The sequence below is a fragment of the Crocodylus siamensis genome, chromosome 5, assembly GCF_052110815.1.
Source record: "Crocodylus siamensis isolate JL-2025a chromosome 5, ASM5211081v1, whole genome shotgun sequence".
In the NCBI taxonomy this organism is placed as follows: Eukaryota; Metazoa; Chordata; order Crocodylia; family Crocodylidae; genus Crocodylus; species Crocodylus siamensis.
Window position 1 is genome coordinate 63,320,771 of NC_143399.1, and position 19,928 is coordinate 63,340,698.

Below are 19,928 nucleotides of genomic sequence, written 5' to 3' on the forward strand. Positions count from 1 at the left end.
GCTGCTTGCAGGTGTAGGGAAAGAGTTAATGAGGAACTCACCTGACCAGAAGAGGGCTCAGGATTGAGCTATATATGCCCAGAGCCTATGTGGGTTAAGTAGTCTCTACCCCAGCAACTACAAAGTGAGGCGCTCCTGGCTGTAGGGGAGCAGGGCTCCAGAAGGGACCTGGACTAAGCTAAACAATTTTGCAGGGCTGGGAGCAGAGGCAAGTTCTCTGGGCAAAGAGAAACTGGGTTACAGGCCACGCCTTTGTTTTATGTTATCACCTAGAGGGTTTGAGGTGCCTACCAGTGGGTCCATGTGCCAGGGAAGGGCTGAGACAGGACCAAAGGGTCTGAGAGCCTAGAGGAGGGGCTACGTATGGGACTAGAACATCCAAGAGCCCAGAGGAGAGGCTGTGCATGGGACTGGAGGGTCCAAGAGGGCTAAGGGTATACATTAGGGTATAGCCCTGGGCTGGAAAGTATACCCACTGGGAGATAAGGAAAGTTTGGTCTCTTAAAGGGGTAGAGGGCTGCTTCTGCTGTTTATAGCTCAATGGGCTTATGGTTTAGGTTACTGTTTATACCAGTAGTTTGGGTTGGGACTATGAGGGACAGTTACAGAGGTCCCATTGGTGCCTGTGAGGCACATGACTGGCTTGAGCTGTGCCAGGGGCAGGCTCAAGGCCTGAGCTTTTGTTGAGCCCAGAGAGGAGCAGTGTGCAGAAGCACAATGAGATAGGGGCCCAGCACCTGAGGGGCACAGCCACACAGGGGCCAGCAAATGTGGGTCAGGGGTCCAGTGACTGAAGGTGATAGACTGAAGCTAGTGCCTCAAAGCCAGGTCCAATGCAGTATGCCTAGGCTAGGAGGCTTAGTGATATTAAAGGAGCAGCGGCTGAGGTTCCAACAGAGGGAAAAACATTACTGTAACACTTGCAAGGCTTAGGTTGTGCTGTAGGGGAGGAATGGAGCCACACAAATTGCCTTTCAGGCTATAGGTGCCCTGCAGGGGCATTGCCAGGCTGAGCAAGCCTATTTAGCACAAAGCCTGCTTGAGACTAGTGGGGTCTGGGAGGGACCCATGGATGAGCTGATTGGACTCAGGCTGTCTCTAAGGTCTATGGGCAGCCTCCCTTACTTAACTTCAATATTAGCAAGACATGGCAGGTAAGCAATTAATGGAGGGCTGCACTGGAGACAGACCCAGGCAGGAATCTCATAGCTGCCAGAGGGCTTTATGGCTGCCCCTGGGGCTCAACTTCACCACATGCTCCACCACAAAACGGCTACCAGCACTGTGCTCAGGCCATGAAATCAAGGGGCAACCCCTGTGAATTAGCTAGGTCTCTTCCTATGTGGGAATTAGCTTAGATTCCACATTAATTTGAAAAGATGAGCAGGCATGAGACTGGAAGCAATTCAGCAATTTTGAGCCATAATGTTCTTTCATGGCTCTTTCTGGAATGGAACAATCCAAGCATGGAGGAGGTATCTACCTCCGTTCATTTAGTGAACTTTGAATGAAAGTCAGGTTTATTTAACTGCTACATATATTAAATGCCGTGGGAAAAGCTCATAACTTCTAGAAATTAGAGTGTGTACTCATTGTGTTATTTCAGCCCATTTTAAGATTTAGTCCTCAAAGTAAAACAGGATAACACTTTGAACAAGTTATAAAAATAAGCGTCATTTATCTTGATGTATTTTTCCACATATCTGTTGAGGAATGATTTCTAATATAATAACGCATTATAAAAACGTGTCCTGATTCTCAGAAGTGCCAAGCATCCACAGTTCTCATTGAAGTAAAGGGGAACTACGAGTGCTTAGCACTTGTAAGCAAGAAACTATGAAGAACTGTACAATCTAGCCCCTACAGGAAGCAGTTATCTAGGCACCAACTGTTATTCTGAAAGCCATTACCTTGCTGTTTAGGTTAGAGCAGGAAGAGATTTGGCAGGGAAGGAATCTGCCTTGCCTCTGGTACATAGGCTAATAGGCTTGGGGCAGAGCCACTCTGTCTGCTTCTGCAGAGAATAAAATGATAGTTACCCTTCATTTTCAGCTTTGTACATACTAACCATGTCTACATCAGACACTGACTGTGCAGTTGTTACTGTACAGTCATTCAGTACTTGCATACCCAAGTACTAAATGACTGTGCAGTAACCAGTGTTACTGTACAGTAGTGTCCCCACACAGCTTCATGGTGATGCTGACTGCACAGTAGCTCATTACTACTGTGCAGCAGCACTGCATCGCAGTTCGTGCCCTGTGATGCTGCTGTGCAGTAGTAACAAGCCGTTGTGCATTATCTCATGTAGACACGGCCACTGTAAGGTAAGGGATTTTCTAACGTGTTTTATTTTTATGTAATTCTTCAATAGGGCTCATGAGTCCATCCTATATGCAGAGTATGTTTAACCGAGAGGTTGGGTCAGCTTCACCAGAGATATAATACAAGTGAAGTGGAATATTGATTGAATATTTTCATGATTACACTTGGCATTCTCTGCTACACTGAATGATCTTATAATCAGAGTGGCCAACCTGCAGCAGACATGCCACAAGTGGTGTGGGAAGCCTCTGTGCGTGGCTTGTAGTAGACTGGCTAGGCAATAGGCAGCATGGTGACGGGTAGAGTAGAAAGCAGATAGCAACTTGGGCAGGGAGCAGAAAGTGAAGCAGCAGATCAGAGAGGGGAAGGGGACTGAAGCAGAGTTTGGGAAGGGCATGTGGCTAATTTGTGGCATGTCTGACAAAATCCTTGACTTCCACAAATCTTGCATGAATGGTTAACTAACAGTTTAAAATCATTCTATACTCAAATAAATAATAGAAACAATTCTTTCAACAGAAGAACAAACACTGATAATTTCAACAAATATTTTACTCCTGCTTCACTTCTTTAGTTAGGTTTTGTGTTATTGAGTGTTTTTTTCATTTTTATGTAATTTATTTTGCTGTCCAGAAAGGTTGGCACTAGGTCAGCATTTAATGAGCCTCTATCTTCAGCTTTTGAAGCCAGGCATTATTACTGTAGGTCAGCTTGCCATTTTCTCCATGATTTACTGTCCTTTACCAATATACCTAGTACTGAACATTAAGTTCCATTCTAACTGCAGCGCCCATACCTGTCAATCAGGGATACTCACTGTCCGTTCCTAGGAAGCATTTTTTTCCAGTATAAGCTTGCTTCACTGAGAAGTGGATATGTACTTCAGATTTTACCTAGAGCTTTGATCAAGCACTCTGGCAAGACAGTAATAAAGATGAAAGCACATCTCGCTCAAGAGTGCTTTACACTATACTTCAAACAAAATTTGAGGCAATTTGAGCTGTTCCAGTGCTGCAGGGACAGCATGTTATACAGAGTATCTTCAGTGCTACTCTTTACTGAGGTTCTTTAAAGTTCCATGGAGCTAAATGGAAAATTTGATTTGAATTAGGAATTTTGGCTGGGTAAAGATGGAAGGATCTTGTGCATTTATATGTCCCTAAGGCAAAGGGATAAAATTAGAACTGTTCCTTGATCCACTGAAGAGCACAAGCTTCTCTAATTAAAAGACAGAGACAGGCATTAATAGCAGGCCTGGTAAAGGCCATATGTTATTTTGTTCTGACCAAAGGGTGAGCATCACAGGACAGTGGCTAGCAGAAGAATAAGGCTGGAGAAATAAAGCAGGAGCAAATCAAATCACTGTCTCCAAAATGATAGACTAAGCTTTGTCAGTGCACTGACCCCAGAGGCACCCTGGCTGGCAGAATAAATAAAGGGAAGGCAGTAGCCACTCCGGACAGAGTTCACCCACTTGGTGTTCCCACCCCCACAGCCTCATAATAGCTTTATTTCTCAGCTTTGCCGCACTCAGAAATGAATCCTTATACCTGAGAAAGCTATTAGACTGCAGTGGCTGACTTTCTCTCTGCAGCTACCATCCTATCCTGGAATGTTATTAGCAGCTCCTCAGCCTATGAGTTTCTGGGGAAGCTGCAGGAGCACAGATCCATATGGATTCTTCTGTTTCCCATGCCAATAGATAGGGAGGATTAGGATAGTCTGTGGAGCTGTGCAGAGCCCCTCCATATATTACAGCTTTTTTCCTGTGCATATAGGTAGCACTGTGCCTTGTTTTGTTACTGATCATTTTGTACAAGGTAAAGCATGTGAATTTACTTCATCTGGCAGCCCCCTCCAACCACAATTCATCAGCAGCCCATTATTTAGATCCTTTCATATGCAATGATATTACTCATCTAAACACATATTACATTATCCTATTGCCTCATTTTATTAAAATGTGTATAACTTGAGAGACCAATATATAGTAGTAAAAAAAAATCTGCCACTCACCAAGTGAAGATAAGACACAGTAAGGTGGATATTAAAATAAGAACTTGGTTAAACATTGCAGACTGTGTGCGTTGGATGGCTCTATGGAGATCATTCTGTATTAATAAAAAAAAGTGTGTTATGGTTGGTTTCTGGCGGGTTTTTTCTTTTCTTGTCTTTCTTTTATAAAAAAGTATTAATGAATCAGCTGATCCTGCTGTGGAATTCTGTGATGGTCCTGTTAAAATGCAATGGCCAAAACGCACTTTAAAATAGGTTGAGCACAATGTGGGGAGGATACAAAGTTGTGGTTCCCTGATTTTGTCACTGCTCCACTCCCACCCCCTCACACACACACTCATTCTTGATATAATTAGAATATCTTGGTACCTTTTTCAACCTGTCAGGTGGCTACAGCCCATAGGGTTTTGTATACTAGCAAGGAGTAATGGCTCCTTGATGGACAGGCTATGGATGAACTACACAGGAGCTAGTCATTTTGGTTTTATGCTAGCTGGGGACTTCCCTTGCTGGGTTATAATCTTTGGAAATGTATCAGTTTCTATTGGGTAGGGGGGATCTTACTGGATGCCTTGCATTTTTTCCAAATTTGATGCAAAAAAAAGAAAGAGTTCATGTTCTAATTGTAAAGCTAATAAATTTCATACAAAGTTGAGTGGTGGAAGGAAGCAGTAGCCTTGCTAAAAGCAGTATACTTAGAAACACATCCTTTACATGTTATCCTTGCCTATTTTTTGTCATACTTACAATCATGTTCTCCAAAGCATGTTTGGCAAGCCAGCAATTTAAGAACACAGGTATAAATAGGTTTCTTAAAGCAGGCCAGAAAATCTGAAAAAAATAAACAAAAAACTAGGTCCAATACAGAGCTCAGGAAAATCAAAATCATATGTGTGTTCCTAATGTAAAAATTAACTTAAAACTACATTATGTCACTGTGAATTATACAGACTATATACAATGTGATGCAACTCTGAGATAAGGGGTACACAGTTTAAAGTAGCGTATTATTGAATCAAGCAGACATCCTTTGTTTTATTTTTAGCGAGTTTATCTTCTTCATTGCACTGTTATTTGCTTCTTTGTTTTAGAGACACAGAGAGAGCTTGTTTAATCTTCTTTCTTTAACTGACCTAATCTTGCTTACAGACAAACTAATAGAAAGAAACTGCCAATCATTTAAGTGTGTGTTGGCTTGGACCTTTCATTCTATTTACCTGTGAATACACATAAAATGCACATGCCTGTTGATTCAAATGGACTTACCGTGATGATGAAGGGAACAGCATTGATTATTTCCAGGAGGAAGGGTATTCGCAATATTTGCTCCCAGATGTTCCCCTTTGAAAGAAAAAACTGAATGTCAGGGTAGTTTACAGGGAATCATATTTTGCCCCAGAAAGTGTACAAATACACAACAGAGTATAAACAGAACAAGACTGAATCCTGTGGTCCCACAAGGCTCCCATGGATGTCACTGAAAGCTTTGAATAAAAAAGGCTTATGGGATTTTTGTCATTAATGGAGAAAAAGACAAATGGATTACTGAAGAAGAACACATGGTATTTTCCAACTTAAATTTCAGGGACATTAAATAAGGAGTCACAAAAAAAGGAAAACTCCATGACCCCATCATAGAGCTTTCCCCAAGTCAGTGTTTCCTGTGTGGAATAAGCAGTGTTTTTTTCAGCCTAATCCATTCAGGTCCCCTCACTACTAGTGTAGGAACAGTGCACCTCTGCATTGCATACTACCCCACTTTGGCTCATCTACATTTCCCTTTCAGTGCAGTTCCCTTGCCAGGAACTTAAAAACGACTCCCACAGCATGCAGGAGTCTCAACCTATATTCATATTTATGAGCATATTTCCCACGGAACTGTAGCTGAAGCAATGGTCATTTCTCCACATCAGCCCTCCAGTATAATTTTTGAGGCTTTGAGTAGGTTTTGAGTAGTTTTTTTGAGTAGTGTCATAGATGGGGCTGACACCCATATGCAAATAATAATCCATCCACAGAGTCTTCCTGCCTGGGCCTGTTGTGACATTATCTATCCTTAAAGCACCCAGTCATTTAAATACTTATGTAACATGTTGACATGAGCGAATAGGAGCTCATTCGGCCTTAAATATGATTGTACAACTATCCCCCATTAAGTATTTCTTGCATCGAAAAAATTGTCTTGGTATGATTATTTTTTCCTATACAATTTCCATTAGGCCCATGCTTCTTAGTTAGGGGCCTTAGAAATTTCATAAAATGAATAATATCTTAACTTTTCCATCTCAGTTAATGAAGAACTTTATGAACTTGGAGTTCTGTAGTTCTTCAGATATTTCAGAAGAAGTTACGTTCCATTCCTTTCTTCCCGGCTTTCTATAGTACTTTTCCACTCGTTTTAAGTACTCCGTCATCACAACCAGCTCGCTTACTGTCTTCATTGATCTATTCCTCCTATCTTGACTGACCAAGCAAGAAGTCAAGAAACTGCTTATGGTATAATTATAATTATTACAAGGTGCTCAGAGATTCTTCACAAAGGAAACTAGACAATCTGATGGCAGTTGTTCTGTCTGCAACTCTTTGCACTCCCTTTATCTACAACCAAGTCTTATCCTAGTAGTTACATTTTACATCACAATGATATTAGTTTATAGTTGTGTCTAAGCTGTTCCCTCTGTCACAGGTATTATTTGTATCTATGTAGCATACCTAGATGCGCTGTAAGAGGTATGTTGTACAGATACCAAAAAGATAATCTATTTTCAGAGGAGTTTATTATCCTTCTTTTTTTTCATACACATTAGGGTTGGAAGGGACCTCAGAAGACTATTGAGTCCATCCCTCTGCCCCAAAGGAAGGAAGTCAACTGGGGTTAAAGGATCCCAGAAACATAAATATCCAAATGTCTCTTAAATGAGTCCAGAGTAGGTGCTTGCATCACCTCTGGACAGACTCTGTTCCGGGTTTTGGGGACTTGTACAGTAAAGTTCTTCCTTATGTCCAGCCTGAAATGGTCTTGGAGGAGGTTTTGAGCATTTAACCTTGTCATCCCTTGGGGCGCTCTGGTGAACAGACGTTCCCCCAATTCCTGATGTACACCCCTTATATACTTATAGGCAACCACCAAGTCCCCCTTGAGCCAGCACTTTTCCAGGCTGAAGAGTCCCATGGCTCACAGCCTCTCATCATAAGGCTTGTTCTCCTGCCCTCTGATCATGCGCATGGCTCTCCTCTGGACTGTCTTAAGCTTCTCCATATTCTTTTATATTGTGAAGCCCAGAATTGGATGCAGTACTCCAGCTGCAGTCTCACCAAGGCTGAGTACAGCAGGAGAATAACATCCTGGGATTTGCTTGAGAAGCATCTATGGATGCAAGCCAGAATTTTGCTCACTTTACCAGCTGTGGCATTGCATTGGTGGCTCATATTCATCTTGTGGTCAGTCATGACCCCCAAGTCCCTTTTGGCCATGGTGCTAGCAAGCGTAGCACTGCCAAGCCTATAAGCATGCTGTGGGGGGTTTTTCCCTCAAGGTCAAGTACCTTGCATTTTTCGGTGTTGAACACCATCAGGTTTTCATCCACCCATTTTCTGAGCCTGTCTAGGTCAGCCTGGATCACTATCCTGTCCTCAGGTGTGGACACTTTACCCCAAAGTTTGGTGTCATCAGCAAACTTGGCTAGTCTACTTCTGATACCAATGTCCACATCATTAATAAAGATGTTAAAGAGTATAGTCCAAAGAACGGAACCTTGGGGCATCCCACTGGTCACGGTGCACCATGATGATTTACTTCCATCAGCTACCACTCCCTGGGTCCGACCTAACGGCCAATTCCCCAGCCATCAGATTATGATGGAGCCAAGGCTGCAGTTGGCCATTTTTTCCATGAGATGATCATGGGACAACAGATCAAAGGCTTTTTTTTAAATCAAGATATATGATGGCAATCTCTTCTCTCTTGTCCAGGTGATATGACACTTGGTCATAGAAGGAGATGATATTGATCAGGCAAGACCTACATGCAACAAACCCATGCTGGCTATCCCTCGGGATATTCCTATCAGCCAGTTTGTCAAGAATGGTGTCTTTCATAACTTTTTCCAATATCTTCCCCAGGATAGAGGTCAGGCTGATAGGCCTGTAGTTCCCCTGATCTACTTTCCTCCCTTTCTTGAAGATAGGCACCACATTGCTTTTCTTCCAGTCTTTGGGCATGTCACCCGAGTGCCATGAGTTCTTGAAGATCCATGCCAATGGCTGAGCTATGATGCCTGCCATCTCATGAAGTACCCTGGGGTGTAAACTGTCTGGGTCAGCTGACTTGAAGGTGTCCAGCTTCTCAAGGTGTTCCTTCACATTGTCTAGATTGACTAAGAGTAAAAATTCTCCCTCACCCTGGCCATTCTGTACTGTGTTGAGCAGGGCCGTCTCTTGGGACTGGTGAAAAACCAACGCAAAATACCCATTAAGCAGGTTGGCTTTTTCCTGGGTGTCAGTTGTCCGATTTGGTTTAGCAGGAGTTCAGTGTTACCCTTGCTTTTCCTCCGGCTCCCCACATATCTGAAAAAAGGACTTTTTATTGTCTTTGATACGTGTAGCCAATTGGAGTTCAGTCACAGCCTTGTCTTTCCTGATTGGCTCCCCACAGGTCCGGACCAGTGTCAACTCTTTTCTGTCTCCATGCATTAATTTTTTTGTCTTTATGACAGTCACTGTACCCGATTCTATTAAATATGTCTTTTACTCTATCACTATCAGTGGGGCATTTTAATATATTTTTATATGTAAAACAAAACTGTACAAAAATCAGGAAAACCTCAGAAACTAAGAACTGCCTATACACAAGCAGAGAGGCTGTTCAGATGCACTGTAATTATAGCATGTCAGACCAGACTCTTCTGGAGCGTGGTAATTACTGTGCTCCAGCAGCCTCCTGCATCTCATGTATCAGCATTCCCAAACTTAAAAGTGGTGGTGGGGGCACTTGAATTAAAGCTCATCAAATTGAATTAAAGCTTTAGTTCAAATGCCCTCACTACCATTTTTAAGTGCTGATACATGAGATGATGTGGCACTTTAATTAGAGCAGCTCTTGGAGCCGCTCTAATTAAAGCGCTGCTCCTCTCCCCACCCCTGAAACATGTGTAAAAGTACCCTAAGTAATTAAAAGTGACATTGGTTTTATGGCATATTATAAATTAGCTGGTTCCTGAATTCTTCCCACACAAAGATGAGAATGACCCTCCTCCCTTTTGATAGGCCTTGATTTCCCAGTAATCCGCTTCTTTTCTTCTGTTAGCAGTTTGCTTGCTACCCCTGGGAATTTCTCTCTGCTGTCTTCCAACTGATTTTTACTATGGTGTGCTGGCTTTTAGTGCTTAGGCCTGATGTAGAATGTCTTGTATATAAAAGCTTGTCTAACTCTAACCCAACTATGAAGTTGGTCCAAAAAATGTATCAACCTAATAAATCCTTGCTTCTTGAAGAAAACCTTAGAAAAAACTGAGAAACCATCTTCATCTGACCTACTCCAAAAGGGATCAATTTAATGGGATTGACTGACTTAATCTATTAAACAAAGAGGTATTAACCTGGTGCTATATTATGTTACTATGCAGCAAACCCAAAGTTACTACCAAAGAATCTGATAAGAGTTATCCAACATAAGAGGAAAAAGTAGAATCAGCTATCACAGCAAAGCCATCTCATAGGCAACACATCAGAAACACAGGAGAAAATCACAGAATTGCAGAGAGGGAGGGCTGGAAGATACCACCTGGTGTCACGTAGTCCAACCCCGTGCCTGAGGTAGGATCATCCCTATCTAAAACCCCCCATACAATGCATACCTTAAACCCTACCTAAGGCAACCATCAACCCTGATACAACACAGATCTAACACTGTAACCTGCCACAGGTAAAGCAGGACACCACAGCACCTGATGTCCTCCTTCTGTGACATGTCAACATATTTGAAGACTACTATCACGTCCCCACTTTAGCATCTTTTCTGGAAGCTAAACAGGCACAGCTCCTTCAGGTTGTCCTCATACGACTTGCTTGCCAATGCCTTTATCATTTTTGTTGCCCACCTCTGAACCCTCTCTAACTTCTCCATGTCCCTTCTAAAATGTGAAGCCCAGAATTGCACACATTATTGCAGATAAGGCTTAACAATTGCTGAGTAAAGAGGCACTATCACCTCCTGGGTTTTGTACCTAATGCTTCTATTGGTGCCATCCTAAAACTGCATTCATCTTTTGTGTGGCTGCATCAAATTGCAGGCTCATAATGAGGCTGTGATCTACCACGACTCCCAAGGTGTCACCAATTTTATATTTCTGTGTTTTATTTATTTCTCCTGAAGTGTAGTGCCTTTCTTTTGTCCACATTTAACTTCATCCTGTTAGCTCTAGTCCAGCTTTCCAATGTGTCAGGATCCTTCTGAATTGTTCTTACATCCTCCACCATGTTTACAATCCTTCCCAGTTTCATGTCATCTACAAACTTACTCAAGAAGCTTTCTATGCCAGTATCCAAATTGTTAATAAACATGCTTAACAGCACTAGACCTAGGGTAGACTCCTGTGGGACTCAACTCAAAACCTCTTGTCATTCTGACATGGACCCATTAATAATTACACTTTGTTTGCAGCTACTGGGCCAGTATCTATCCACCTTGTAGTAATTTTATCCAGTCCACATTTCTACAATTTATTTATAAGAAGGTTATGCGGAGGCTTGTCAAAGCCTTGCTGATGTCCAGATACACTATATTCACAGCATGCCCTTCATCTACCCAAATAGTTACCTTATCAAAGAAGGAGATCAAGTTTCTTTAGCGCAATTTGTTTTTCATAAATCTATGCTGGCTGCTTGCAATCAGCCTTTCCTCCTCCAGATGCTTGCAAATGGCTTTCCTTAGATATGCTCCAATAAGTTTCCAAACTAATCTTCCAGACTTCCCCAGGTCCCCCTTTTGCCTTTTTTTTTAGGAGAGGGGTACTATGCTGGCCCTTTTCCCATCCTCTGGTACCTGGCCCATCTCCTATGACTTCATGAAGATCATTACCAAAGGTGATGAGATCTCCCCGGCCAGTTCCTTCAGGACCCTGGGATGAAGTAGATTCTGTCCCAGCTGACTTGTAATTCATTCAGACCCAATAAAAGCTCTCTGACTGTCTCTCTTGTTTTTTCCTCCCTCACCTTCCCCTTTCCTTTTCCAGATAATCCTTACTAGGTGTCTGTTTACAACTTATTTGTTTGTGAAGACTAAGGGAAAATAGTTGTTGAGTAGATCCACCATCTTTGTATCTTTGGTTAGGAATTTGTTAACAGAGGACCCACAGGTTCCTTGGTCATTCTTTTCTGGCCAACATATTTATAGAACCTCTACTTGTTGTCCTTAGCTTCCTTTGCCAGGTGCAACTAATTGCTTATTTTTGCCTTCCTAATTTTGTCCCTGCAGGTTCTTGTTATTTTCTGGTGCACTTCCTTGGTGATCTGACCATTGTTCTATTATCTATATGCTTTGCTTTCATTGGAGGCATTTTAGAAGCTCCTTGTGCAGCCACATTGGTCTCTTGCCATTGTTCTAGTGCTTCATCATTTTTGACAGTTTCATGTTGAACTTTCAATACTATGCCTTTTAGAAGTTCCTAGCCCTCCTTGATGCCTTTATCTTTATGTCTATCCTCCTGTGACACTATGCCTATTAACTCCTTGAGTTGGATGAAATTTGTCTTTTTGAAATCTAGTGAAATTCTAGTTTTAATTTTGGTGATCTGATGCTTTCCCAGGATCAGGATCTGAAATTCTATCATATCATGATTGCTTCCCCCCAAGCTACCCATCACCTTCACACCCTCCATCAGTTCTTCCCTGATGATCAGGAGAAGAACCAGGACAGATGATCCCCCTGTTGTATCTACCAGTTTCTGGAAAAGAAAGTTGTCCTTTCCACAAGTTAGGAACCAGCTTGACGTGTTATGTTTGGATGCATTGTTCTTTCTGCAGAAGTCTGGAAAATCGAAGTCTCCCATCAGTACCATTCCATAGCTTTAGATAGATTTGTCACCTCGAAGAGTGCTTCACCCATACTTCTTCTGATCTGGTGGCCTATAATAAATCCCAACCATGATACTGGTGATGTATCTTTCACCTTTAGAAAAGCAGAATGCATTTGGGTATCTTTTTCCTCCTGAAGTAGGGAACAAGTGTATGTGTTTTTCATATACATGGCAACACCACCACCTTTTCTCACAACCATATCCTTTCAAAACATTGTTTAACCCTTGATGTTGAGATTCCAACTGTAACTGCTGCTGTACTAGGTCTCTGTGATGCCAATCTGATCACCAGTCTTTTCACAGGCTGAAGCTTCAATCTCATCTTATTTATTCCCCATACTTCTCAAATTGATATAAATGTAGAGACATATTTTGCATTTGGACCTACTCTCTTCCCTTTTGTCCCACCTGTTGCAGTCCTGATGGTCTCTGGCCCTTTCCCAGAGCTGAAGTTGCTTCTTCATGTTCTTTCCCCTTTGGACAGTGTGTTCTGTTGCTGAAGGGTTTTGATCATCACCCCCCATGGAACCTAATTTAAAGCCCTCCTTGCTTGGTTGGACACCCAAAGATGCTTTTTCCCATTCTCAGTGGATGGACCCCATCTCTTAATAGCAGTTCTCCTCTCAAGAATATCTTCCTGTTGTGGAAGAAATGGAAACCTTCAAGTTACACTACTGTCTCAGCCACACATTCACTTACAGGATACCAAGGTCTCTGCCTAGATTGCATAACTCAAAACACCATCACTAACTTATAATACTCCCTATCCCACTCAGAATTATCTACGCTCTCCAAAGGTCTGAACTTCTGCTCAGAGAAACAACCTAACAAGATACTAATCTGTGGAGAATTAGAATTTTTCTTTAGTCTTCACCTGAAAAAATACGTCTGGAACAAGGACAGAGCCACCTGATCACCTTTCCACAACAACAGGTAGACAAACAAAATAAACATCTGACTGGACACCTCCCAGCAGATGAAGCTACACAATGAAATACTACAGTGACTGTTTTAGGAAAAAAAATCTAACAGTGAAATTCTCAGCAAAAGCTAGGCCAACCACAGCCTCTTTCCCACCGAGAGAAAAGCCATATGGTCCCTAAGATTCACCAATAAAATAGCAATTTAAATTGCAGCAAAGGAGGAACTATGGTCATCCTTAGTCATAAAGAATATAAAGACTAAGACTACCAACTACTGTAGAGAACTTTGGCAGGATTCCACACCAGTATTTGCTGTGGAAATGGAACATACTATGAAATCAGTTCCATACCAGCTTTAGGGGAAAAAAATACTCCACTTCTCCTTTACTCTCCTAGCCCAGAAAAATTATATATGCTCCCAGAGATTCATGGGCAAAGTAACCCTGTTGGATCCCGCATATCCAGATGCTAGACTCTCACTGAAGAGCTACCAGGATTCATAAAAACCATCCTGAAGTCGCTTCTCATTCAAAGCACGTTTCTTACAAGATGAAACAGACTTCCTCAACAAGATCCAGAACATCAACCACATTTCCTGTGGATATCAGCCTGTACACTAATATCCTACATCATTGAGGCACAGCTGCCTACCTGAAATACTTACAAGAACTACACTTACATGAACTATGCTCAAATGTACAACAACCTGTTATACAAATCAGCCTCACACTCAACTACTTCACTTTTAACAATCAACACTTCTTCCAAATCATGGGCATAACTATGGACAGAAAGATGATTCCCCAATATGCCAGCCTCTTCATAAGCCACCTAGAGGGGGAATATTTAGAAAACTACACCGTCAATCCTGCATTCTACATGCATCATATAAATGATAATCTGCATTGTCTGAACTGAATACCTGGACTTATTTATAAATTTCAATCACAGGTTTAACAACTATCACCTCTCAATGAAATTGTCTCTTATATATTCTTATACATATATCTAGAGGTGCACTGATACATCGGTCCATTTCGTAGCAGCACCAATAAAAGGAAAATTGATATTATCAGTGATTGGCTTTTTTGGCTGATGTTAGGGTAACAGTATGTGGATTTTTGGGGAGCACTGAATTTGCAGCTGAATACAAAGGCATGACCTGTGGCCTAGCAGAGCTGTTGACCACAAGGCAGAATGATATCTAAGCCAGCCATTTGCTTATGCAAAGTAACTACTTTAACTGTGTCAACCATTTTCTGAGGAAAAAGCAGTAAGTGAATCTGTGTGAGTTTGTGTGTTGTGAATGAGGTGATGTTTTAGGAATGTGGAAGATGGTACAACATGAGACAGAAAAACAGACTGGAATGTGGAAAAACTACATGTAATTGATAACAGAATCCCAGATGAACATATGCAAAAAGGTGAATGGTGATTGGTGAAAGAGCCTCTAGAAACTTCCAGGTTTTGGTCAAAGTCCTCCCATTGACTGAAGAGTAGGAGGCAAAGTCTTAGGCATGCGCTCATAGGAAAAAACCATATAAATGAGTAAAACGCACAGGCAATTCCATGCTAATGAAGCAAACAGTAAACAGAGGTGGAGCTTGAGATGGGAGGAGAAATGGGTGGAACAAAAGGAGGGACAGAGGTAGAATGAATGTATAAACCAAAGTGTATAAAAGTGGGAAAAAAACTATCGTTCATTGCGGCTCCCGGGTTTGTTGTTTTTTTGGGAGCTAGTCTGAAACTGTCTTCCTTCTAAATAAGCGATTGTGAGCAATGTGTGCTGGCATTTGGTCCCTGATTGCTCTGAATATTGAGTACCAGGATCCATGAGCAATTGGACTGTCATCTCCCTAGTCATTGGGCGCCGCATGGAGTCGGGGTCTAACAGCTGATGTGGCCAACAGTGTTGTTAATAAATGCCATGTGTGTGCACGCAGCTGCAGCATGTATGCAGCCAACTTGGCAGCTTGTACAGTAATGAGTCTGCTGGTGGGTAGGGGTGGAAGAAGGGAACGGATGTGGGGGGCAGATTGAGCCCCTGCACTGAGGGACGAAGTGGGCCTGCAGCTGGGTCTAGCACTGTCCACCTGGGGCAGGGCATGGGACAGAGCTGCAACAGGCTCATCCAGGGGGCATGGGGCGAGGGGGCAGAACCTGCTGCTATGCACACCCCAGGGGAGCCATGGGGAGCATGTCCCCTCAGATCTGTTCATAGGGCAAGGGCAGGCTTTCACTGTGGGCTGGGGCTGGTGCCAGGTTCTTCCTAGTGGAGGGGTTGGGCCAGGGCTGTGCTCAGGGTGGGCAGTGGCAGTACTAAGAGCGAGGGCTACAGGGGGGGATACAGCAAATTTTGAGGTGGCTGTAGCCCACCCCATAGCCCCCCCATCCAAGCACCACCGCCACCTGCCCTGAGTAGAGCCCTGACTCAATACTTAGCTGGGAAGAGCCCAGTGCTGCCCTTGGCCCCTGTCCACAATGGCAGCCAGTGCATAGATCCAGGGGCAAATCCCATGGTTCTCCTGGGTGTGCATATAGCAGCAGGATCTGCACTCCTGCATCCCCTCAATGAGCCTCTTGCAGCTCTGTCCTGCACCCCACCCTGCCCCAGCTAAGCAGCACCTGTCCCTGCCCCAGCCCCAGCCCCACTACCTCCCTCACTGCAGGGACCTCAATCTGCCCCCTCACACACCATTGCTCTCCCCACCCCTTCCCCCCCAACAGACTTCCCAGCCAGATGCTGCTTGCCAAGCTGCCAGGCTGCATATCAGCAATTGAATCAGTATCAGCCAATATGGCTTGTTAATAATCAGTCATTGGTATCAGCCAAAAAATCTTTATCATTGCACCCCTACAAATATCAACTATGTTCTACATCCAGGATGGTACCCTAGAAACCACTATATACAAGAAACTCGTGGACCACCATACCTACATCCACAAAACCAGCAATCATCCCAAACACATCACAGAAAACCGTAAGCTATAGTCAGGCCCTCAGGTACCACTGAATCTTCTCTGAGGAGAATATTTGAGAATATTTATGACACCATTCTTCCCAATCTGAAATTTGCCTTTATACAAGGACATTCCAGCAGAAGAAAAAGAATATATCTTTGAATGCAGTCTCCCAAATATATTGCATTAACTGCTGCAATATGAAAAGGACACCGGCTAGCAACCGACCAATCCAGACTTGAACCTATAAGAATCAACATTAAACAATTACAGCTTATACTTAAAAAAGAACAGATCATGATATAAATACTTCCAGCTTTTCCACTACTGGCTTTAAAACCACCGACTAACCTTGCCAAACAGTAGCAGCAGCAAACTCCCTGATGATCAACAGACATCAAAAGCTTATATAAACCTATCACCACATGCAGTCTGTCCAGTATATGAGGTATGTGAATGTAATGAATGTGCACTTGAGAATCTAAACTTACTTTTTGTTGAATCTTCTGATTGCAATTAATATATAGGTTTATATTCACAATATACTGTGTGTTGGCCAGCTCTCTTTCCCACATTTGTGGCTGGAGTTATTTTTCTGGGGAATGCCCTTGGGTAAATACAGCAACACAACTAGGGATAATAATTGGATATCATGAGTGATGTATGAATTAAATCAACCAGGAGAAACTGCTTTAACTACAAGTACTTGAAATCTATTGGGACCATAAAAGCCACATGTACTAGAACAACTGGAGCTTATGATAGTACCCTGAAAGACTGGATCATATATAGAGAATGGCTAGAACAGGTTTTTTTTTAAGTTAATGAGGCCCTCAGAGATAGACTTGCATGTGTGTTACTTAATGAAGCCATACACAGGAAGCTATTAACAGAGAAAGGCTTCACCTTTAAACATGCTGTCAAGATTGGAATAGCTATGGAAACTGCAGCAAATGATACTGTAGAATTGCACAAGGAGTGCCTATGGAAATAGGAATGAATGAGTTATAAAATATGCAGTGGAAGAGCTGGCACATGCAGTAGCCAGATGGCTGCTATCAGTGTGGAAAATGATCCCACACCCCCAGCCAATTGCTGGTATAAGTAACTTTACTGCTGAAGTTGCAATAAAAAGGGATGTATCCAGACACTATGCTGCACTATGAGGAATACAGAGACTAAAGTAGTATACAAAAAAGAGAATAATAAAGCTTATATCAGTGATGTCAAACATGCCGCCCATGGGCCAGATCTAGCCTGTGAGGCCCCACTGTGCTGACCCCGATGCTGCCACTGGGCCTGATCAAGCCTATACAAGGCATAGTATGTGCTCAGACATGGGTTGGTCTGCAGTGCAGATCTAGCCCACAGACCCTCTTCCCTCCCCCTTCCCCAGTATGCCTAATCCTGCAGCTGCTGTAGACAGTCTGGGACCCACACTGTGGGGGGCATGGATCTTATTGACAGGAACAAGCATGGTCTGGACTGCACCATATATGGCTTCTACTGTGGACATGTGCTGCACACAGTGCCTACTTCAGCTGATCTGGGACCTGCTTACAAGCACCATGTGCAATGTGGGTCCAGGATTGGCTGGGCTGGGCATCACATGAGGCTCTCTCCTGGAGCTGTGGGCATTATATATTGTGCAGTCTGGCTGGGGCAGACACAATGTGGAGCATGGCTGCTGCTTCATCTGCACTGCGATGCACATGGTACCTCTTCTGGCTGCTCTGGGATCCTTACCACACATGGCTTGGGTCCCAGACTGGTTACAGCAGCTGCTGGATCCAGTATGCTGGAAGAGAGGGGGGAGTTCATGGGCCTGATCCAGTCCATGGATCAGTCCCAAGTCTGTCATCTGTAGGGACCACTGGAATTCATGCCAGAAACATGCTGCCCAGTGGCTCCTTTAATCTTGCAGTTTCCACTGTGCACCCCCCACTACTGGGCCCCACTGCTCACTTTTTGCTTCTGTTGGCTGGAAGGCAAAAACCACACTTTTAAATATGCTGCATTTTTTTCCTCCCATCTGGTCTGCAGCAAGTGGCAGGGCCACCAGGGCCCCTCTGCCAATCCGTAGTAGGAGATAAACTGCAAAATTAAAGGAGCCACCGCACAGCGCACTTCTGGTACAAATTCCAGTGGTCCCTACTCATCTGACCTGCTTGGTATATACAATAGTGGCATGGATAGTGAGAGTGAAATAACATGTCTGGGTCTACATCATATGAACAAGGATGAAAAATCAGCAATCTGGCTGACACCCTCAGTTCCTGGAAAAACCCTTAAAATGGAGTTGGATATAGGCTCTGCAGTGTTTGTAATCTCATATTCAGAATATGAAAAAGCTTTTTAAAAAAGATGAAATTAGGGAAGACACCAGTGCTGCTAAAATATATACACAGGAAAGAAGATCATATTTTTTAAAAAAAAGTGTTCAGGGAAGGCCTAGGAAGTTTAAAATACATCAGAGCTAAGTTTCACCATTTACCTTACTGCCTATGTGCAATGGTAGGTGTTGAATTGATTTGCTTAGAAAGGGAAGATATACTTTAAAAAACAGTTGAAGTGAGTGGGGCATGCTTGTAATGCCAAGTGTAAAAATAAAAAATAAAAAGTGGTGTAGTAAAGGTATGTGGAGACTTTAAGGTTAAGGTTACTATATACTGTGCTGAAAGTTGATAAAAAACCCCTACCTCAATTTCAAGATTTTTTTGCCATATTAGCAGGGGAACAGAGATATAGGTAAATGGATTTTAAAAAAAAGCTTACTTACAGATCAAGACAGAAGAAGATCCAAAGGCTTACCATGAATTTGTGAAAAGGTTATATCAGTACAAGAGACTAGTGTTCGGCATTGCCTAAGCTCCTGCTATACAGCAATGAGAAATGGATCAAGTGCCAGAAGGCATTTCAAGAACCTAATGTTTTGTTCATTATTCATGAAATTATTGGGACCGGTGAAAATTATGAAGAATATCTCAAAATTTTAAAAAAATATTAGAACATTTAGAATAATATGCTTTGCAAGCAATTTTTGCAAAATACAATTTTTTCCAAGAGTCAGTTGCTCATTGTAGATGTATTGTTAATGCACACGGTTTACATAAATCTACATAAATCTAAATAGTTCAAGAAAGCCCCACAGCCAAAAGACAATGTGTAACTCTTTTCTTTTCCTAGGATTTATTAATTATCTAGTAGATTTGTATCAAACCTAGAAAACTGTATTGCAGTAATAGCTGCCAAACAGAGTATGGAAGTAACATTTGGAGCCCCATCAATTTTTCAGCCAAGCTTTATAACTTACAGTGACAACCACTAATTCTGCACCAGAAAGTAACAATGCTAACCTGACAAGATCCAACAATGTTGAGCAACCTACATGCAATGTGAAGTTAGAATCTGATGTGTATGAAGGAAGGTCACCTCAGGACTGTGTTCAGGGAAGTGATAGCCACTGTCCGGAAAAGAAATGCAGACATGAATCTGGCATAGTAGACAGTACAGCACATCCTCAGGGAAGCAGTGGGGAAAGTTATCAGTAGCCACATCTACACATGCACTTAACTGTGGAGTACACTAATTATGTTGGAGTAAAGCATCAGCATCTATACATGCAAAG

General features: G+C 42.6%; 1 protein-coding gene and 1 long non-coding RNA gene across 6 annotated transcripts in view; one reads left to right on the plus strand and one right to left on the minus strand.

The window, feature by feature from the left end:
* KCNT2 (potassium sodium-activated channel subfamily T member 2) overlaps positions 1-19,928 on the minus strand; it is a 353,399-nt gene that overhangs the window by 202,543 nt on the left and 130,928 nt on the right. For all 5 annotated transcript variants that reach the window (XM_090048564.1, XM_090048566.1, XM_090048565.1 and 2 more), the window contains exons 7-9: positions 5,608-5,682; positions 5,089-5,172; positions 4,342-4,436 (exon numbers count right to left, since the gene is read on the minus strand). In XM_090048564.1, the coding sequence (XP_089904690.1) occupies positions 4,342-4,436; positions 5,089-5,172; positions 5,608-5,682 (254 nt within the window). The remainder of the gene's footprint in view (positions 1-4,341; positions 4,437-5,088; positions 5,173-5,607; positions 5,683-19,928) is intronic.
* Positions 1-19,928, plus strand: part of LOC149864166 (uncharacterized) — a 189,696-nt gene that overhangs the window by 145,157 nt on the left and 24,611 nt on the right. The window lies entirely within an intron of this gene.